Genomic DNA, 19,505 nt, shown 5'->3' on the forward strand with positions numbered 1-19,505 from the left:
GACTTAATTTTCCTGGGTGGCAAATCCCATCTCCCTAATTTACAATTTTTCTTGCCAAAATTAGCACTAAGCACAGAAGTGATCCTGTTTGAGTTTTACAGTTGGTATCTTTAGAGCAGTGTAGGTGTCTCTTTGAGCAGCTTGTCAAAAAGGAAGTTCAGGATCTTTCAAAATCACAACCATGTTTTGAGTTGGGGCTTCCAGAGGGGGAAAAAAAAAAAAAAGTGCATTCCCATTCAGTTATTTCACATATTCAAAGAGCTCAAGCAAGCACTGAGGCTTCCAAAGGGTAATTGCTGTCCATTGCATCTGTGCTTATGAGATGGTAAAGGATCTTTTTTGTCTTTTGGTGTTAAAATTGTCTGCGCTCATCCAGAATTTAAAAATCTTTGAAGGAATGATGTGGTAAAGAGGAAGAAACCTTTCAGGTTCTGTGATGTTTTATAACTATGTTACATTAAATACTTCTGGATATGTTCATGCATAGTTAATTTCCATCTTGGGTCATACTGATGATTCTCTTGAAACTGAAAGACCTTCTGAAGGCTTGGTCACCGATGGGTGGGTTTGTTTCAATACTCAAATAAGAAGAGACAAGAAATATACTGTTCATATAACCTATATTAGATAACCTGAGAATTTGCCAGCAAGTGGAGGGGGGTGATCCTTCTCAGCCCTGGTGATTCTGCAGCTGCAGTACTGTACCCAGTTCTTGGTCCATCCGTTATAAACACAAGGCAGAAGTACTTGTGAGTAGTGAAGGGCCACTCTCTTAATTTTTGCTCTAAATGCTGCTTGTAATTAAATGTAAAATATTTTTCAGAGTTAGAAGCACTATATAAGGCATTATTGGCATCACCAGTTGACAGAGGAAGTATCTTCTGTCAAGTCCTGTTTCATTCATTCAGTGCCGGACAGTTCTTGCTGATGCTTTTTGCAATGTACCAGCACCCACCTGTCATTCAAATACTGCTTTGTCAGTAGAATAAAATACAAATAATAAAAGATGTTTTTTCTGATCTTAAGAACATGCAGTTACTGTTTTTGTGAAGTACTGATGCTTCCTGGGTGGTACACAAAAGGATGCTCAAGAGGACCTCTGTGTAGCTATATACCTGAAATCCCCTTAGGAAGTGGAAGGAAGGTAGAGAGAAAAATATCCTGTGACTACTTCAGAGCTGATAATAAGCAACTTAATACAATCTTAATTTCATTAGGCAAATCTTTTTAGCCTCCCACAATGTAACCTGGCCTAGTTGGAATGCAAAATCTCAAGTAAAGATTTGGAGTGCCAAATTTAACTGTCGCTTTCTGAAGTAGGCACTAAATAAACATAATAGCTACTTACTTTGGACACATCCATTCTGGAAGCTGTGAATTGACCTCCTCTGCCCACCAGCATGCAGAGCTTCTGCTGAGAGCTGCAAAGAACAGTCATGGCCAGCGTGTCCTGCTATTCTCAGATAATGAAAGCTTGCTGCTGAGGAACAGAAAGCACCACTGCTGAACCTTGCAGAGGAATCAGTAGTAAATAATCAGGTATAGAAGGAAAATATAGGATGTCTATGTACATATAAAGCATCATTTAAACTGCTGGACTCAATTGTTGAGGGAGGCTCAGTTTGCCCAGGTTTCTGTTGCTTTACTGAATAGAAGTTAGCTGCACTTTAAGGCAGATGATTGTGCAGGTGAAGATGTGTTTTAGCAGTAGCTCTGCTAGTCATAGTTTTCATAATCTCTAGTGAATCTTGCGTCTAAAAGGGTCTATAAACAGCCTTTTGTCTAAAAATGTTGTTTCTACGCACTTAGAAGTGGGTTTCTTGCAAGAAAAGCATTCTCAGGTGGAAGAAAGAGATGGAAAATATTGATATTTTCCACCAACTTCCTGCAGCTTTTGTTGGAATAAACATCGGTTTCCTGAATTTTTTCTTCTTTTTTAATACTCACCTTCTATCCATTCCTCTTATATGACCCCTCTTGTTCTAGAGACTAATGATTACTCTAAATTATGACTTATATCATGCGGTTTGATGAATATCCAAAGTAAAATAGTAACAGCCCTCTAAGCCCCTGATCAACCACTCAGATTTTTGGGTTTGTCACCCAAGTCTGTGGGTAGTAACTGCTCAGTTCCTCCCTTGGCCAGGCCATACAGACAGGAGGACAAAAGGGAATGCCAGTTAGTACTGCTGTGGGGCTGTAAAAAGCACTGTAATTAATACCACCAGCAGCAAATGTAATCTCAATTTAGCACTGTCCTGCTGGGATCTTTGCTGACTTGAAATGCCTCCTAATGCTGCTGCTTTCTTCCCTTGTCTGAACTCATGTGGGAAGGTTTAATCCTGCTCAAAGGGGAATTTCTTCATTGCTGGGTCAAATAGGGGGAAATGAGTTAAGAATCACCTGAGCCTGCATGGACCTGGATGTAAAGGAGGGGCACGGAATTCAATTGGATTCACTGGGAATGTAGCCATGACCACTTACAGGTAGTTCAGTAGAGCTTCATCTAGCATATGTGTGAAGAGATCCTGCCTCTGAATTAGCATTGTTATCAAAAACACTGGCTCAGTTTTAGAAGATAAAATCTGTAACTCATGCAGGGGAGCTGGCTGAGGTCTTAATTATCTGTAGAAAGCTGTATCAGAAATGCAGGGAGTGGTAGCTGGTGATCTCTTGTTGTATTATCCCCTACAGTTGCCTTTGCCCCCTACTGCAGTTAATGAGATACAAGGGCTGTGACACTGACCCTGTGTGATGTTAGATCATGTGGCAATTTGTATTTGTAGATCCCTTTTTCTTTGCCTTCAAACGAGCTGGAAACGATATGGGGGGCGGGGGAGGTATAAGAATTATCATGTCGTTAAGCAGTCGGTTTCTTCTGTTTTCCTATTTATCCCACTCTTTTGCAAATGTATCAAATAGCTACAAAGGGGAATTTCCCAATTTGTTGTTTTTGCTAGTTTGTTTTCTAATGTATAGCTTTGCAAAGTAGTTTTGCAGTTATTACTGCAGTTCCTGCTCTGAAAGTTTGCAGTTATTCAATTAGTTTGCACTCCTCACCTGCCCTAGATTTTTCCTTACAGAAAAGGGAGGAGGACATTTTACTACAGGATTTTCTATTCAGTTTTCTGTATTTTTCTAAAGTCTATTTCCCTTCATCTTTTTCAGGTTCTATCTGTTAACAAATTCCTAGAAAACGGTATGGTTTTAATTTTGACAATTTATGGCAAGACGTGATTTCGTGTGGGTTTTGTCCATTCGGCGGAATACATTTCAGATGAAAGAATTCTTCTAAAACCAGAGGCCAGGCTTTCCATTTAGCAGGGCATTCATTGATTACCTGCTTTGAATGCTATAAACGTAAATCCTTTCCAGAAACAGTTTCACTCACCTTCCTGGGGCTGCTTGTCAAGTATTTCGTGGCATACGCTTGTTACCTTAGCAACTTGCAGGGGTTAAACGATTGACGAGGAGAGAACGGTGAAGAACAGTCTTACAGATTCCACAGGGTTTTTCTGTTTTCCCCTAATGGCAGAGAGTATCTGCTAGCAGAAGGAACAGTTTCTGGTTTTCCATGTGATACAAAATACCATTACAGAATTTCAAATTGCTGGTGTGTTGACTAGAATTTGAATGAGTGCTAACCTGGTTACCAATGGAAAAAGTATTTGCAATTCTCTTATAAACTTGCACCCATGGGAGTGAGGAATGAAAAAGGACTGTTTTCTAGTTCTGGCAGAAATGAGCATTAGGATTCAGCTTGCAAAGCTGAAGTTGTGTGGTCCCCCCTCCTGAAGATCAGAATGAGGATCAGAGCAGAGGAGAGTCAAAGGGAGAAAATTTGTTCCCAATTTGAATTTTACTTCTATTTGCAGTTTGATTTCATAAAACATCAATCCTATTCGTTAGTTAGCTGCTTCCATCACAAATCTTTGCTTCGTCTGTAAAGTGTGCACTTATTCAGCACCATCTAGTGGACCAACTTCTATTTAAACGTAGCAAACAGCTGGTCTTGGCAAACTCAGCAGCAAATCGAGCACGCAGTCTTGATAATGTGAATAATATACCCAAAATATGTTTGTGACCAATTACTAACAGAATAAGATTAGCAGTCATTTCATTGATATGGCATGCTATGAAGGAAGTAAATGTTATGATATGTGCCAGCATCGTTGCCCATTACCTATTGAATTCCTCTAGTCTATTAAGCCCCCAAGCTTTTTTCACTGTTTCTCTGCTTTACCATGAGGTCTCATCTAGGTCTCAAGTATTTCCTTATGCATGGCCACAGAGAATGCAGAACAGCCACATTGTCATAGTGCTACAGATGGTGAGGGCTGACTGGTGCTAGCCATGAGCTCTGAAGTCCTCGCATGAGGAAAAATGTTCTGGAACCTAAGATGTTGGCAAGGAATTCAGTGTTTGGATCTTTGAAAAAGTATGAAAAAGACAATACTATAACAAAGTTCTCCTGTGGTATATGTGCAAAAGGCCAGAGAATTGCCAGGTCATCCCTGTGGCTGTTTCAGGACTTGTGAACAGATCAGAGTCTCTGCTCAGGTCAGGGAACAGGTTCTCTGTGCATGTTCTCCAGCAAAAGGGCTGAATCTTCAAAACAATAAATGCCTGTAAAGAAGGACTGGGTGTTTCTTCAGCCTGTGTTACATCACCCAGCATCTCACCGCTCTCTTCAGTAAGGTTCATCTGGCGGTCAGTGAGCACTGGAGGACAAATCAAAACTTCCCAGTGGCATGTTGGTAGGGTAATGGTGTAAGGAGAGCTTGGCTTCTCCAAGAGCTGAGGTGACTGCTAAACATGGAAGCTAAGCACTGATGCATTATCATAGTAAATGCACTAAGTTGTAACAATGATGCTTTAAATTTCCTCGCATTCTTACAGTTCTTCACTTTAGGGACTGTTGATTTTTTTTCAGCCTGCGTATTATGGACAATGAAAATAAAAACAAGTGGGTCAGTTCTACCCTGTGAATCGTATGCATTAGCACAATAACACTGTCCTGAGGTTTCTAAAAAGCTATTTTTAAATAATTCATGGAAGCATTTCACTTCAGTTTTCCAAAGCCTCCATGAACAGACTAGTTTGTTTCCCGTGTTTAAGGAAATGTAGCACTTAAATAGCACTCTCTTTCTTTTCTAACTTTTCAGTGTAGCACAGCAGTCAGAATAATGCCTATCAGCTGTCTTCACCACAGCAGGGCATTGCAACATAACCTCTATGGTCACAAGTGACCAATTTTTGAAATAAAGAAAATAAATACATGGGGATTTCCCTTTTCAGGTATCGAGTTTGGAACAATAGCCATGAATGCTGATGGTAGTGGATGTGTTCATCCACCTGAACGAGTGAAACGCTGTAGGAAAATCCACTCCCACTGACTGCAGCATGAAAAGAGTTGAGAAAGGGAGAAATGTTTAAGTGAAGTTAGTGGCGGGAATCCTGTTTTCTGAGAGGTTTGGAGATAAATCCTGTATGCTGGAAAATAACCATTTACAAAGGACATGGCTCTTCTTTTGTAGTAGCTGTGAACCAAACTTTTACATATTGGAAGTCAAGAGAACACATTCATTATTTTCTTTTTTTTCTCTGTTTCTCTTCTAGCTCTGGGATTGTATACAGTAAATGCAGTATATGGAGACACTATTACTATGCCTTGTCGTCTAGAAGTACCAGATGGTCTGATGTTTGGAAAATGGAAATATGTAAGTATAGCTTATATTTTTATTCAATAGGACTGGTATAAGAAAATGTGTATTTGTTGCGTGCGAGTCTACAAGATTTCAATCCATGGAATTTCTGCCTCGTATACAAAGTCACTTGTTTCTGTGTTTCTAAGACTGCTAGATCCCCATCCTTCTGCCAAGTATAGATGAGAGCTTTGAGAAATTAATCTCATTGTTCAAGAGAAATAATTGTTGGGGAGTTGTCTGCCAACCTGCGTTAGAAACCTGGCATGTTACCCAGTGACATCTCACTTGCTCGACAGAGCCACCGCTGTACATTTGAATGCTTTTGAAGCAGGCTGCCTGAGGCAGGGCATGCTTCATCCCTGGGAAAATGCTGTCCCCATGCTCAGTTGATGTGACAGTTGCCTGCACAGTGCTGTTTCATGGCTGAGTGTATTTTATGCGCAGTGAATAGTGTAGAGATGACCTTAGCAGAGTTACAGTGATCTCCTGCTGGTTTTCCCTGCTTCTTTAAGTTGATCTAGATCTCCTCTCTTGCTCTGGTGTTACCAGCAGTAACAGGTGATTTCTACTCTGACACTGGATTTAAAATTATGTAGTCCTTTCTTCGTAGATGGTATCCATTAGCATATTCTAAAGCAGAACAATCTGCAATTAGTGTGTCATCCCCCTGCCTCTTTCCCTCATGGCTACAGGTTTGCAGCATTTACTGAACTTGTACACTTCAGTTCCTGCTCTGCAAGCAAGTGTTGGGATGTAAAATCACAAGTCTGTGGAGAATGTTTCCCTGAAAGGGCTAGTAAAATTATGTCAGATATCCATTTAGAAGATGCAAAGTCTGCATTTTGCAATGTGTTGGGTTTTTTTGTTTTGTTTTGTTTTTGTTTTCTGGTGTCATTTGGGAAGAGAGGAGTCCATGTCTATGAAGATTGATGCAAATGATGGTGAGAAGACAGATGAAAGAAAAATTCATCTATTTCCCATGCTTTTGGTTTGCTCATCTCCACCAAGTAATGAGCAGCAGTCATCAAAAGGAAATGCTACCACTTGTCCCAAGTGTGTGGACAATTTCATACAGTACTGTCTGCTGATGATGGAAAGGGACATAAACCTAATGTTCAAAAAAACCAATTGCAACTGTATGAAATTATTGATATAATCCATGTACAAACAAGGGAAGTTGATACTTTTCTCTCCCAGGGCAGCTCCCAGTGTAGCAACACTGGCTTTTAGGGTGAGGAGAGCTGGTTGGTTTGTGGATGTGGTGGTTTTTTGGGGTTTTTTTTTGGCAGTGATTATTTAATTGAAAGAAGGGGGAACCCCATTCAGGCTTGAATAGTTTAGAGCTCATTTGCACTTGACAGCCAACTTCTCTTGTAATAAGTTGAGGCAATGCCTTCTTTCCTCTGCAACAGACACTGGAATAATCCAGGATTTGAAAGTGGAAAAGAGAAAAAGACTATAAGGGAATTTAAGATTCACATTAGCTGTTGTCTCCCGCTTGTTGCCCTGGCTCTGACACCACTCATCTCCTGTCACAGCATCGTCATGCTTTTGTGGGCTCCGCAGTCAAGCTGAGATATTGTTCTGGGAGCACTGTTACTATCAGTGCCGCAAGGTGCAAGGGATTAAAGAGAACTAAAACCTTTTCCAGCTCTCAGCACAATATTGAATGTAGAGAGGGATTCAACCTTTCACCTCACCCTACTTAAAGGGGGACAATGTCTGTACCTTCTCTGTGCAGGGGGGTAATTGAATCCTGCTCAGCTCAGCTTGTACTTTTGTCTTTATCTTCAAAATAAAATTTTTATAAGGTAGGTTTGTGCAAGGCTCTCAATTTTGTATTTGTTTTCAGGATGGCAACTGAATACTGATTGATATAAGGAGGTTGTCTAGCAAATGAAGTTTTTTGGATTATACTAAAATGCATAAATAACAATATTTGCTTGTATGTATATTTTTATTCTACAAGCTATTGGGCCTTTAAAAACAAAAACAAAACCAAAAAAGCTAAAACCTAATTTAGAATAAAATAGGCAGTTATGCCTGATTAAATCCTGCATTTGGAATGGAGTCTGACTATTCCAGGCAAACAATATGAATATGTAGAACAATCATGAAAAAGGAAACTGAATCTTTTGAGCCTAGCTTATTAATGCTTCTATTTCAAATGGATTTTCCATATACTGAGAATCAGGTGGTGCCAAAACCACCAGCCTTGATCATAGAAAGCCCTGTGTTGTGCTGCAGTTGAGCCAAAGGGTTGAAATTGCTTCCACTGATGATTCTCTCAGTGTGTGCAAGAGATGGTTTATTCTAGCTGTCATATGACACTGAATTTCTTGCTCATACAGCAGAAATTAATCAGCAAAAAAAGTAATCTCCTGTACTTTTAACATTATTTTTTTTAAATTACAGCTTTGTACCGATTCCAAATATTTTGGGACTTTGAAGTGAACCTGATTGTTTATGCAAAATAGAGATGTCTATCCTTTTTTTTAATTATTTTTATAGGAAAAGCCAAACGAATCTCCGGTATTTATTGCCTTCAGATCATCAACAAAAAAGAATGTACAGTATGATGATGTACCAGACTACAAAGACAGGTTGAGTCTCTCAGAAAACTATACATTATCCATCAAGAATGCAAGAATCAGCGATGAAAAGAGATTTGTATGTATGCTAGTAACAGAAGATGATGTTTCCGAGGAGCCAACGATAGTCAAAGTCTTCAGTAAGTAATCTCGTTGTTACTGCTGTTAATATTCCTCAGTATCTGAATCTTGAATTAAGGAAACTTTTGTTTAAGGGAAAGATTAAAGCCAAGAAAGTAAGCTGGCTGAGTAAATTACTAAGACTAGCAAATTTCTGCAGCTCTCAAAAATGTAATCTACTGGTAGCATTTACGTAACAGGACTGCCTGCACTTACAGTTTATTCATGATAAGTGCTGGCTCAAAGAGAATTTTAGACTTTGATAATGACTCACTTATGTGATGTCATTTGGCCTTGGAAATGAAAAATGTAAAATTAGCATTGATTATTTTTCATTTGTTCTCTGAGTGAATTTTTCTGCAGGAGAGAAATGTTAACTGTGTGTGCTCTGAAGGATTAGATTAGCTGAGACATTTAAAGCATCTCTGAGCAGGCAGTATGCAATGGCATGACCTGTGAATCTGGGAGAGCGGAGCTGAAAAGCCAGGTGCTATCCCCTGGTAGAGTTCTGCAAGGTTTATTAGCATTTGGTAAACTAGGGATCACAGCGGAGATTTTCAGAGTGCTGAATGTGTTTGAGGTTTTGCTTTTGTATTTGTTTGTTGAAAGGGAAGCTCTGAGTCTGTCAGAAGCCTCACTTCCTGAGGCTTCTTTCTTAGCAGCTTCTGAAGATCCTTCTGTTTTTGATTACTGAAGTCAAATTGAAAGGTCTCAAAACATCTGGTCTGTTGAAAGAGCCATGTGGCATTTACACCTTTGTGAGCACTGTTGGGTCATTTTAGACTTGGAAGAACTGGTCTCTTTGCGCTCTCCAGTGTCCTGGATTTGTCTAGATTAGCAGGTTAGCAACCAGCCAGCAACAGCACCTTATGAGGAACTTTACTTTGAACTAAACCTTGCGTGCCCTGAATGTCAGTTGGTGGGAGGCATTAAGTGAACTCTGAAGCACTAGTTTTGGTTTAGCTGCACTCAAAATGAGCCAAAAGACTGTGTGCTCTGACACAGATCAGCACTGTGAACCAGAACAATCCTGCTCTGAATTTGCAGGCAAACCTGAGCTCTTCCCAGTGGTGATTCAGAAACATAATTCCTCAAAATTTGAACCACCTTACGGAGGGACATACATTGCTCTCTTTTAGGGACTCAGATCTGCTGAGGCACTTAAGTTCATACGTGCTGTCCTAAAATTGCAGTGGATGTTGTTGTCTTTATAAAAATTTTCTAGGGCTTGTTTTGGCCTTTGCTGCTCTTCAGATACAGGTTTATAGAGGCAAAGTAAGTCTCTGTCATCAGAATATGTTGCTTTCAGAGGCTGGCAGTTTCAAACAGAATCTCACAGAATCACAGAATTGCAGGGGTTGGAAGGGACCTCTAGAGATCATCAAGACCAACCCCCCTGCTAAAGCAGGTTCCCTAAACCAGGTCGCACAAGAATATGTTTTGGAAGGGAATTCCTAGGATTTTCTCTGGGAGAAAAGAAAACTTCAATGTTATCTTGACAGAAGTTTATCAGTGGCATAAGGAGTGTGAATGTAGACTGGTAGTCAACAGTAATACCATTTCCCTTGTTTCACGTTGAATTTGACCTCGAGAACAAGTGAATTAATGTCAACAGGGGCATGTATGCTCAGTGCACACGTAGTAAGCATAGTGCTCCAAAGGAAATGATAAAGAATGATCGTGTTTACTTATTGCACAGCAGTAAATATGTAGATGAGACAGTGGTGTATGGTGAACTAAATACTTACTGCTTGAATTACTGTGTACTGTACTAAATATTCAGACAATGCTAACTCAGCCATGGAGCACAGCTTGTGTATTTTATAGTCTGCATTAATACTAATAGAGAATGCTACTGTTTATTGAGGAAAACAAGAGTAGAGGATACCACATATATAATGTGGCAGACTTGGCACAACAAGAAAAAATTACCTTTTTAGTGTTTCATTTTGAGTTCACAACTTTATTAAATATATTTATTTAATATATTTGTCCATTTAACTTCCTTGTGTCTGTTTTGGGGGATTTCAGTTGTTGCTTTTGCTTGCTTGTGTACTTGTTTGTTTTAATTATGAAAGAGTTAACGGTAGCCTGCAAGCTTCATTTATTCAGTGGCATTTCTAAGTGGAGCTGAAGTGTTTTGTTTCTTCAGTGGAGTTTCAAAGCTCCTTGAACCGCAAATGCAGAGCTAAGCTGCCATAGTGCAAACCCTCGTAAACCAAACCTCAGCTGTATCCCAGAAGGCTTTATTGAAGCCAGGTTTCACTGGAGCTTGTCACATCCTCAGCTGTTGCTACCTGATTAGCTCAGGACTAACGAGCCAGAATGGCTCATTGAACAGCTCCCACCTGCTAGTCACACTCACTGGACTACTCAAACAAGCTCTTCCAGCTTTCCAGATGGATTCTGTCAGCATCTTGTTCTGGAATTAAGTGACCAAGGTTTCCAGAGCAGAGCAGTACAGCAGCCACTACTTGTTGCCCTACCACGCCATAACCCAGCTGGTGTGGGCCATGAACACTTTTCTGGCAGTTGCAATGCCTATGCAGGACTATAGAGTGTCCTGGCAAGCCCTTCAGCCAAGAGATGAGTGCTGGAGTGAAGTTGCAGACCCATCAAAGTGTGTCCTGCTGCTGCTAAGCTTCAGATTTCATCCTGCAATGTGCCAATATTAGTCTTGTGCAGTGAATTACCTTGGTGTGCACGCTGTGGCTTGGGGGTCTGGCAGCAGGCCTCTCAGCTATGGTATGTGCTCAGAAGCCAGGGCACTGCGTGGCAAGGGGCACAGCATGGCAGCCCTCTGCTCCCCTTCAGGCAAAGGATGTGAGGAGGAGGGTACAAAGCACAGCACAGATCTTCCTGAACAGGCACAAAGCGCTGTCCTGAGGGACAAGGGAGATGCAAGGAGGGAAAGATGAGGGGAGGCTGTGTGGTTTGTGATTTGATCAGCTGGCGACTACCACAGGAAATCAACTGTGCCTGTGCATGGGACCAGAAAATCTAAACCAGAAGGCTTGTTAATTGTCTTGTAAAACCTAATTTGTTTGTATTGACATGGAAATGTTTTGTCCTTGACAGATTCTTGCAGAAATAAGTTGATCTTTTTCATTTAAAACGAAGTAAAGGGAAATAAAGATGCATGTAGCTTTTAAAAATATATGCCTTTTGCTCTGTTAACGTTTTGAGGACACTGTGATGGCTTTTGGTGCATTGCTTCCACTATTTCTTTTGTTTTTGTTGGTGCTTTTTTTTGCCACAAGCAAGTTGTTGGTGCATGTCAGATAAACAGCTTCTTTTACTGCCTTTCATTTCTCTTTTGAGCTGTTCTTGTTCCATTTTGGCATAGTCTTCCAAGCAAAGGATGCCTGCGCACACACACACACACACACAAAGCAAATGAATTTTTGAGGAAATAAGTAGGCTTGCTATCTGTGCCACAGTAGGAGTAGTACACCTGCAGGTGAGCTACATCATCACTGCATTGAGATTTTGGCATGATGATGTGAAGTTCACCGGGAATGGGATTGCTGGCAGTATGTTATAGGGCGCTTGGTTTGGGAAAAAGGTTCTGTAAGCTGACGTGGTAAAAGATGTCTCAGCGTGTAAATGTGTATAATGCATGTGCTTTCTTAAGCAGTGCAGCCAAAATGCAGAGACTTTCTTTGACTGTGGAAACATTGATTTATTTTGCCCTCTCATCTCTCTCCACTGAAAAAAAGAAAAAAAAAGAAAAAAAAAAAAGTGGGAAAAACTGTTTCTTTTAGAGACAAAAATTTGCATTCCGGGCTTCAGGCCAACTTGTTTTAACAAACGTTATATAGTGTCTATAAAGTACTTTTTTATGATGGAAACACTGATAGATCCTCTACTTTGGCAAGCTAAGAGGTCCATCTACCACAAAAAAAAAAAAAAAAAAAGAGTAAATAAGGAGACATACAGGCACTGAAGAAAAAGTTTTTTTTTGTTTTTTTTTTTAAGAGAGTCTTAACCAACTTAAAATCAGTTAAAGTAATTACATGTACTTACTTCTGTCATCTTATTTCTTAATTGTATTTAATTTCTTATATGTAACAGTACCCTCTAGGAGAAATAAACATTAGGAGAGTGATTAGGTGGAATTTGCTCCTTTATGAAGTGATAGCTTAGTTGTAGCAGTATCACTAGTAAAGTTATTTTAATGTTGCTGTATTTTCTATACTGGTGGTTCCTTCTCCAGCATGTGTGTTATGTAAATCAGATAGATCAGATCAAGTTATCTCCTCCCGGACACCTAACTGTCTGCCTGGCTACAATACATATTGTCAGGATGCAAGGAATTTATTGCGGAAGGTAGGACACATTTTAAGGGTATGTTTTTTCCTCATCTCCAGTCTTTTTGCTGATATTTAAGTAGATCACTTTTAAAGGCAAAGTATAGATAAGGCTATACCAGCATAGGCTGTTCTAATTAGTCTTAAAGTTCATGCATCTTGTGGTAACTTTTGTTATGTTTTTTTTTGAAACGGTTTGTTCTTCTATCACTAGTACCTTTATCCTATTTATGTTTTAGAACAACCCTCTCAACCAGAAATCTTGCATCAAGCAGACTTCTTAGAAACAGAGAAGCTAAAAATGGTAAGAGCAGCATTCTCCCTCAAACTTGCGTGCTTGAAGGCTGCCTACAGTTCCTTTGCAGTGAAGACGAAGAGAGGTGATGAACTGAGGCTGAGAGGGTGTGTGTGCATGTGTGGCTGTGAGAGGTTGCGCTGTGTAGCCAGGCTGTGCACAGAGTGGCTTCTTCAACCAGTACCCTAATAACCCTGTAAGCAGGGTCCATCCTAATTCTAGATCCACAACCGATCCCTCTTCCAAATTGTACCTAAGCCTCACTTATGGGATTTACCTCATTTAAAAAAATATATCTGGTGTTAAACTTTTGAACTGCCTAGAAGTTTTATCCAAAACAAAAGCAGATCTGTTAAAACACAGCAAAAAGAAACAGTGACTAATTTCTGTCTGTTTTGCAGCTTGGGGAGTGCGTTGTGAGAGATAGTTATCCTGAAGGCAATGTTACGTGGTACAAAAATGGGCGAGTTTTGCAGCCTGTGGAAGAAGGTATGTTGCAGTAATGGATGTTGTCCTTGAATTCACGTACGGATGTATGTTGAAGAACTGTGTTTATTGGAGTTACTCTGTTTTAGTCTTAAGACTAAGTCTTTCAGAAAGACTACTTATACAGAAATATGAAACTGGAAGGAAACTTCTTGGGTGCCTCTCGGAGAACCCAAGCTATGCCATATTATTTCTTTATGTCATATCACAGCTTAAAAAACACATGAAGAGGAGAGTTGACTTTGTTAATGCTGTTGCAAAGTAATTCTTGAACCTATGTAGCTAGTAAAAACTGATAACTAATTTCCAGCTTCAGTTTTATGCCTGTCCAGTACTGTGTTTCAGACCACATAGATGATAGCCTTCTTATGCAGTTATTTATCCTTCAGGTTGTTCAGGAGGAATTCTTCTTTACCCCATGACTTTCAACTTTAATTTTGATGGGCTGATTGGACCATAACATTTTAGTTTCCATAAAACAGGAGAGGCTTACAAAATGAAGTTATAAATGTGATCTTAAAAATTGTTTTTGCTGGCACTTCTGAGGCCTTCTTACTGCCTGAGAGATTTGCATTAAAACAACAACAAAAAAATGCAGTTAGTTCTTTGCTTTGCTTTGATTAAAAATTTGCAGTGTGTTAGGAATATATCGTTGATAAAACCTTCCTAGTACATATCAGTGGCAACACTGGAGGAAAACTCTTTGTGTAGTTTCTTCGGTAATATGTCATGTTACTTGTGTGTTTGCAGCCTGATAACAGTAAATAGGGAACAGGCAAGCAAGAAGTATCTGCAGTTGGAAAAATGTTTCACATCCTGGCCATGTGATAATGAAATAATATTTCCTTTACAGTTGTGGTCATAAATTTGCAAAAGGTTGAGAACAGATCTACTGGACTGTTCACCATGACATCATCTCTTCAGTATATGCCAACAAAAGAAGATGCAAATGCTAAATTTACTTGCATTGTGACGTATTATGGACCATCTGGCCAGAAAACAATACAGTCTGAACCAGCTGTCTTTGATGTTCACTGTAAGTTACTAAAAAGTATCTTCTGCTGTACAAAGTCTACCTTTGGGGAAAAAGAAATAATTCTTAGACAGTTTGTAACATTACAGATATTGCTGCTTGACTATTGAGATGGTGTTTTCAAAGCTGATTTGCAGTAAGAAGATCTGAATAAAGTGTAAGGGTGATTTTTATTTATCTTTGGATTTACCTGGGTTTTCTTTCTTTCTAACAGTAGAAATGCTGATTATCAAGGCTCTACTGCTATGAAGAAAGTAATAATTAAAAAATTTACTGTGAAATGGGTTTTTCAGAACTTTAGCAGAAGATGGGGCTGATGAGAATGACTCTGTGTGCCTCTTGAAATATGCAATAAGTACTCTGTATAATTATTTGTACGCTGAGATCCTTTTCATTTCTTGCAAAGAAGAGTCAGCACAAGCAGCTAATGCTGGCAGACTACCTTGCACAAAAATGTAGTAGCTTGTCTACAGCTGTAAGATGCTGATATTTACATTCAAAATGTGGCATTTGAATCTTGGTAGACTTCTAATTTTAAAGTAGAGAATGTATGTGAATAATTACTTCAAGTCCCAAAGCAACTTTTTTACTGTATTGCTGACTGACATAGAGATCATAGTTCTCCTCTGAATAAAGAAAACAGACAATTGACCAGGTAGGTCAGAGGAGGTGCTAGCTGTTGGAGAGGGTTTCAGAGTCTTGTAAAGGGACACTTCTGAAGGACTGAAGGCAGAAGGTTGTAACAGAAAGAAGAGAAACAGGAGATATTCCTGATGCCCTGTAAACTGTTGTTTCTTTGAACATTTTAGGTAATACCTCAGTTTATAAAAAAAGTCCCCACTTTGGGAACAATAAAGCCTGAGTGCACAGTCCAGATATCTAATGAGGCCTTAGTATATACAGTCTAGCAACTCTGTGATCCAAATGAATATGAAGAAAATGAATACAGCACATCTGATGTCTGCAGCCAGTAGATGTGCGCCATTGCTTTGAAAATGAGTGTCTTGGACTTGAAGTGACAGTCTCTTTTCTACCTAGATCATTGCTTGCTTTTCCTTTGCAGGTATAGTTTGTTGAGCAGCAGAAGTAGGGGATCAGATCTTGGAGTAGTTAATCCTTATTTTCACCCAGAAAAACCAGTGTAAATTAAGGCCGCCTTTTCACCAAGTGTTTCTTCAGAATGACAACTGCCAGAACTAATGGAAAAGAAAGCCTCTGGGATAACAGATAAACCATTATCCTGGGAAATTATATAGAGATTTCAAGTCTGCAGTCACCAATTCCATTGCTTTTTTGTTTTGTTCTAAGTTTGGGTCCACTGGTTTTCTTTTCTGGCAGTTATGGAACCCGTGACCACAGAAAGCTCCTATTGCTTACGGCAAGGATCTACAGGAAAGAATTGTAATGATTAGAAAGAATTTAATTTTTTCCCAGTCAGATAGGTTTATTGCTATTATTCCCCATTTACCCATCAATTTAATGCATTAGGCTACTTCGCCTATTGAGGATGAGGCTCTTGCAAATTTCTGTGATGTTTGTACTACATCTACTTGCTATTAAGAACTACTCAATCTGAAAGAAAAAAAGCTGTACAGCATTGAAGAATAATCTCTGCATCAGACACCACACATACCCAGTATTAAAGATTTGTTTGCTAGACTAGCTCTTTTAATCCTGGTCTAGTAACATGCAATTTAATTAAGATAAGCTCTTCCTCCTGAGATGGGAAGCATCGTGCTGCTAATTAGCCAACAGTGGGAGGCAGGCACAACCTTCAGTACTAAAGAGACCTTCCAAAATTTCCTTTACCATTAGAGTAAAGAAAATTCCCATTTCCTTTTTGCATATCTTCATTTGCTGTAACTTCCGTTTCATGCTCTGCTTAAATGCATCTCCAAATGGATTTCTGAAACTCTTTATGAACTTCTGGAGCTTCAACAGATAGATTGCTTGACTGGTATTATTTAATGATAATTAGGTCTGATTTGTTTTTGTTTTTAAATTTGGTTCAGTGGTCGTAGTTGATTTCTTTCTCAACAAATGTGATTTTTTAACCAGTTGAAAGTAATGTAGATTTAAAAAAAAAAAAAAAAAAAGCCAGGATTGTAATGGGAGTCTTTCTTTCAGTTTGTCTGTCAAACTATTATGTTTTGCAATTTTGGAGGAAGTTGAACAAAAAAAAACATAAAGAAGGACTGCTGTTCTTTGTAATATCTAGTGAGATTCACTGTAACTTTTTTTCACAAAGAAATGAGGAAAGCACAATTTGAACCATGCCTAAACAAGATGTTTTTGTTTCAGATATACCTGTTTAGTTAGTATTTAAGAGATGTTTTACTGTTTTTAGTAGCTCAGGACTTGTGCCAGCTCCTGTTCTGAAGTGGACCTCCTGGAAGCAGCCAGCCTCTGAAGAATGAGCAAACTCCTGCAGAATGCAGTGCTAACTGGAGATAGGTAGCTCAGCTAGCAGTAGTTATCAGTGCTTGACTACAGGCTCTCATTTGCAGCTGTAGCCAGCAAGCTGGATAAAGTAACTTGATTAATGCAGGAGAACTCCTGGCACTGGACAATTAGATAATGTCTGATTGTATCTAAATTATCTGGACTGCAGTTGTGTTTTGTTCTGCTCTGAGTTAATTAGTATAAAAGGGTATTAGGCAAAATTTCCTACCATGCCCTGTTTTTAAGTGTCTGTCTTGCTCGGGATTAACTCCTTTCCACAACAGATAAGAGTGAAAGGTGCTTTTTCAGTCATGCTGCTTCCAGTATCTGTGTTTGTATTAAAATTATACAAAATTATGTCAGTTGCGGACACATTGGGTCTGGGATGGTGGCATTCATTTACTAACTGCCCTCTGGTGTCTGCTTCTACTATTTTGCTCTTGAAGAAAGCAGATACAAAGTTGATGGTTTATAGAAGGACAGGGTGATATGGACCTAGCCAGAGATACGTGCCACTGAGCAGAAGGACATCCCTTCACCAAGCTGTTCATGATTATTAGTGAAGGAGAAGCATGTTGCTGTGCATTGCTTCGCATGAGTATTGCACTGAACATTGTCACTGGGTTGCTTCTTCCTCAGAAGGGTGATCTGTTCACCTTACAGAACAATTTAATCAGTCTTTTGTTATTTACTTTCATAGTTATTTTTTTTTTCCAGTTTAGAGAATGAGATTAAAACTTTCCTCCCAGTTGATGGAAATACATAGAAGGGTAAGATACGCCTAGGGGAAAGACCGGTGGTTTGCATGAATGTCATTCTTGCTTAACTGTGTCCAATTTTCAATCCAGTTCAGTTCATCTCTGTGGGAAAAAACAGTTCCAAATTAAAAGTCCTGAAGTCTTCCTCAGTATGATTCATCTCTTTTTAATTCAGAGACAATGCCTATGAAATTCCAGGATTTGTAGTAACATTTTCACCTTTGGTACATAACTTGAAAAAGGGAGAGACCAGTTCTGCAGTAGGCTGGCTCTGGGGTCTTTGGCTGAGAAGCTACCAAGAAGAGTACCTGTGATTTATGACCAGCTGCTATCTCACATCTCACTATCTCACATGTTGTGTTCCACACCAACAGCTGGACTTCCCTTTCCTCAGTAGTAAAGTTGTGATTCAGTGCTGCAGACATTAAGGTAGATGTTTGGATGTGGATAGGGAGCCAAGGACATGTGGAGGAGAGAAGGTAGGGCCTTTTGACGCCTGGTACCACTCTTCCTATGAAGAGAGATGCAGATCTGCATTAGGGCTCCCGGTCATTGAGAGGCCACAATAAACTGCAGCTCATGTTATTGAAAAATCCCATAGCAGAAGATGAATGTGATGAGTGCCTTAAGGGGTCAGAAGGGTCATAGAGCCCATGCTTCATTAAACACAGAGAATCAGCTGTCAGACAAGGATTTCTCTGCTGTCTAGGTAATTTTTTTTCATGTCTAATAAGGTGTGCTGTACTGTGTCTTAGTGCAAGACATGCATCCTTGGAATTTTATTTATTCATTGAAATTAAAGCAGCGAGAGTTATCTGCCAATAATATTTCCTTTAATTTTCTTCATTTTATTCTGTATTTGAAAAAATTTATTTAGGCTTCTACTTAGGAAGAATAGCATCTATTAACATATACTTCGTCTTTGCCTTAAAAAAATTACTCAAGTAAAATGTAAGTTATAGTTAAACTTCAGTGAACATGACAGAAGTGCGTTACATTTACAGTTCTGTTGACTATGTTAAGGGTCCTATTATGTTTGTGGAATTCATCTTTGTGAAAGGTTGTTGTGATCAGCATATAGAATAGGCTGAATAGAGTTGCTTAGTTCATATTTCTTCCGTTTAATGGAAGAAGGCTAATATCTAATACTAATGCAAGGCACTGAGAGCCTCTGTTGTTGTTCTGATTGCTGCAGTCCTCCATATAGCAAGCTTCACAGAGGACAAGTTAATCCCTCATAATGAAATCATGCTGTGAAGCTGTTCGTGCTGATCAGGGTTGGATATTTTTTCCTCTTAAGCACTTCACAGAGTTGTAGTCATTGCTGTGTCAGTGATAGGATATTTTGGTTAATACAAATGATTTTTCGTATCGTATGGCCTCTTTGTGGTTACTTGAATTGGCCAAAGTATGGAAAGTGTGATGGACTTCAGGTCTTCTGTAAGAAAGATCAGCACATGCAAATAACTTTATCTGCTCGATGATGAAATCATGAACACTCCAGCCATGCATATCATATTACTCTGTAGTTTTTTGTGGAAGCTATTAAGTGTGTATGTTGTTTTCACAGATCCAACAGAGAAAGTGACTATTCGAGTGCTGTCACAAAGTAGTACCATTAAAGAAGGTGATAACGTCACTCTGAAGTGCTCAGGGAATGGCAACCCTCCTCCACAGGAGTTCCTGTTTTACATTCCAGTAAGTCCTTCCTTGCTGTCACTGTGTAGTGAAATATTCTGTATGAATCCTTCTTACAGACATT

At 39.3% G+C, this 19,505-nt stretch overlaps 1 protein-coding gene across 2 annotated transcripts in view; it reads left to right on the forward strand.

Moving 5' to 3' along the window:
- Positions 1-19,505, forward strand: part of ALCAM (activated leukocyte cell adhesion molecule) — a 119,352-nt gene that overhangs the window by 78,038 nt on the left and 21,809 nt on the right. For both annotated transcript variants that reach the window (XM_052702676.1, XM_052702685.1), the window contains exons 2-7: positions 5,620-5,720; positions 8,220-8,439; positions 12,969-13,033; positions 13,426-13,513; positions 14,364-14,546; positions 19,314-19,441. In XM_052702676.1, the coding sequence (XP_052558636.1) occupies positions 5,620-5,720; positions 8,220-8,439; positions 12,969-13,033; positions 13,426-13,513; positions 14,364-14,546; positions 19,314-19,441 (785 nt within the window). The remainder of the gene's footprint in view (positions 1-5,619; positions 5,721-8,219; positions 8,440-12,968; positions 13,034-13,425; positions 13,514-14,363; positions 14,547-19,313; positions 19,442-19,505) is intronic.

The sequence above is a fragment of the Tympanuchus pallidicinctus genome, unplaced genomic scaffold, assembly GCF_026119805.1.
Source record: "Tympanuchus pallidicinctus isolate F22 unplaced genomic scaffold, pur_lepc_1.0 scaffold10, whole genome shotgun sequence".
Lineage (NCBI taxonomy): Eukaryota > Metazoa > Chordata > Aves > Galliformes > Phasianidae > Tympanuchus > Tympanuchus pallidicinctus.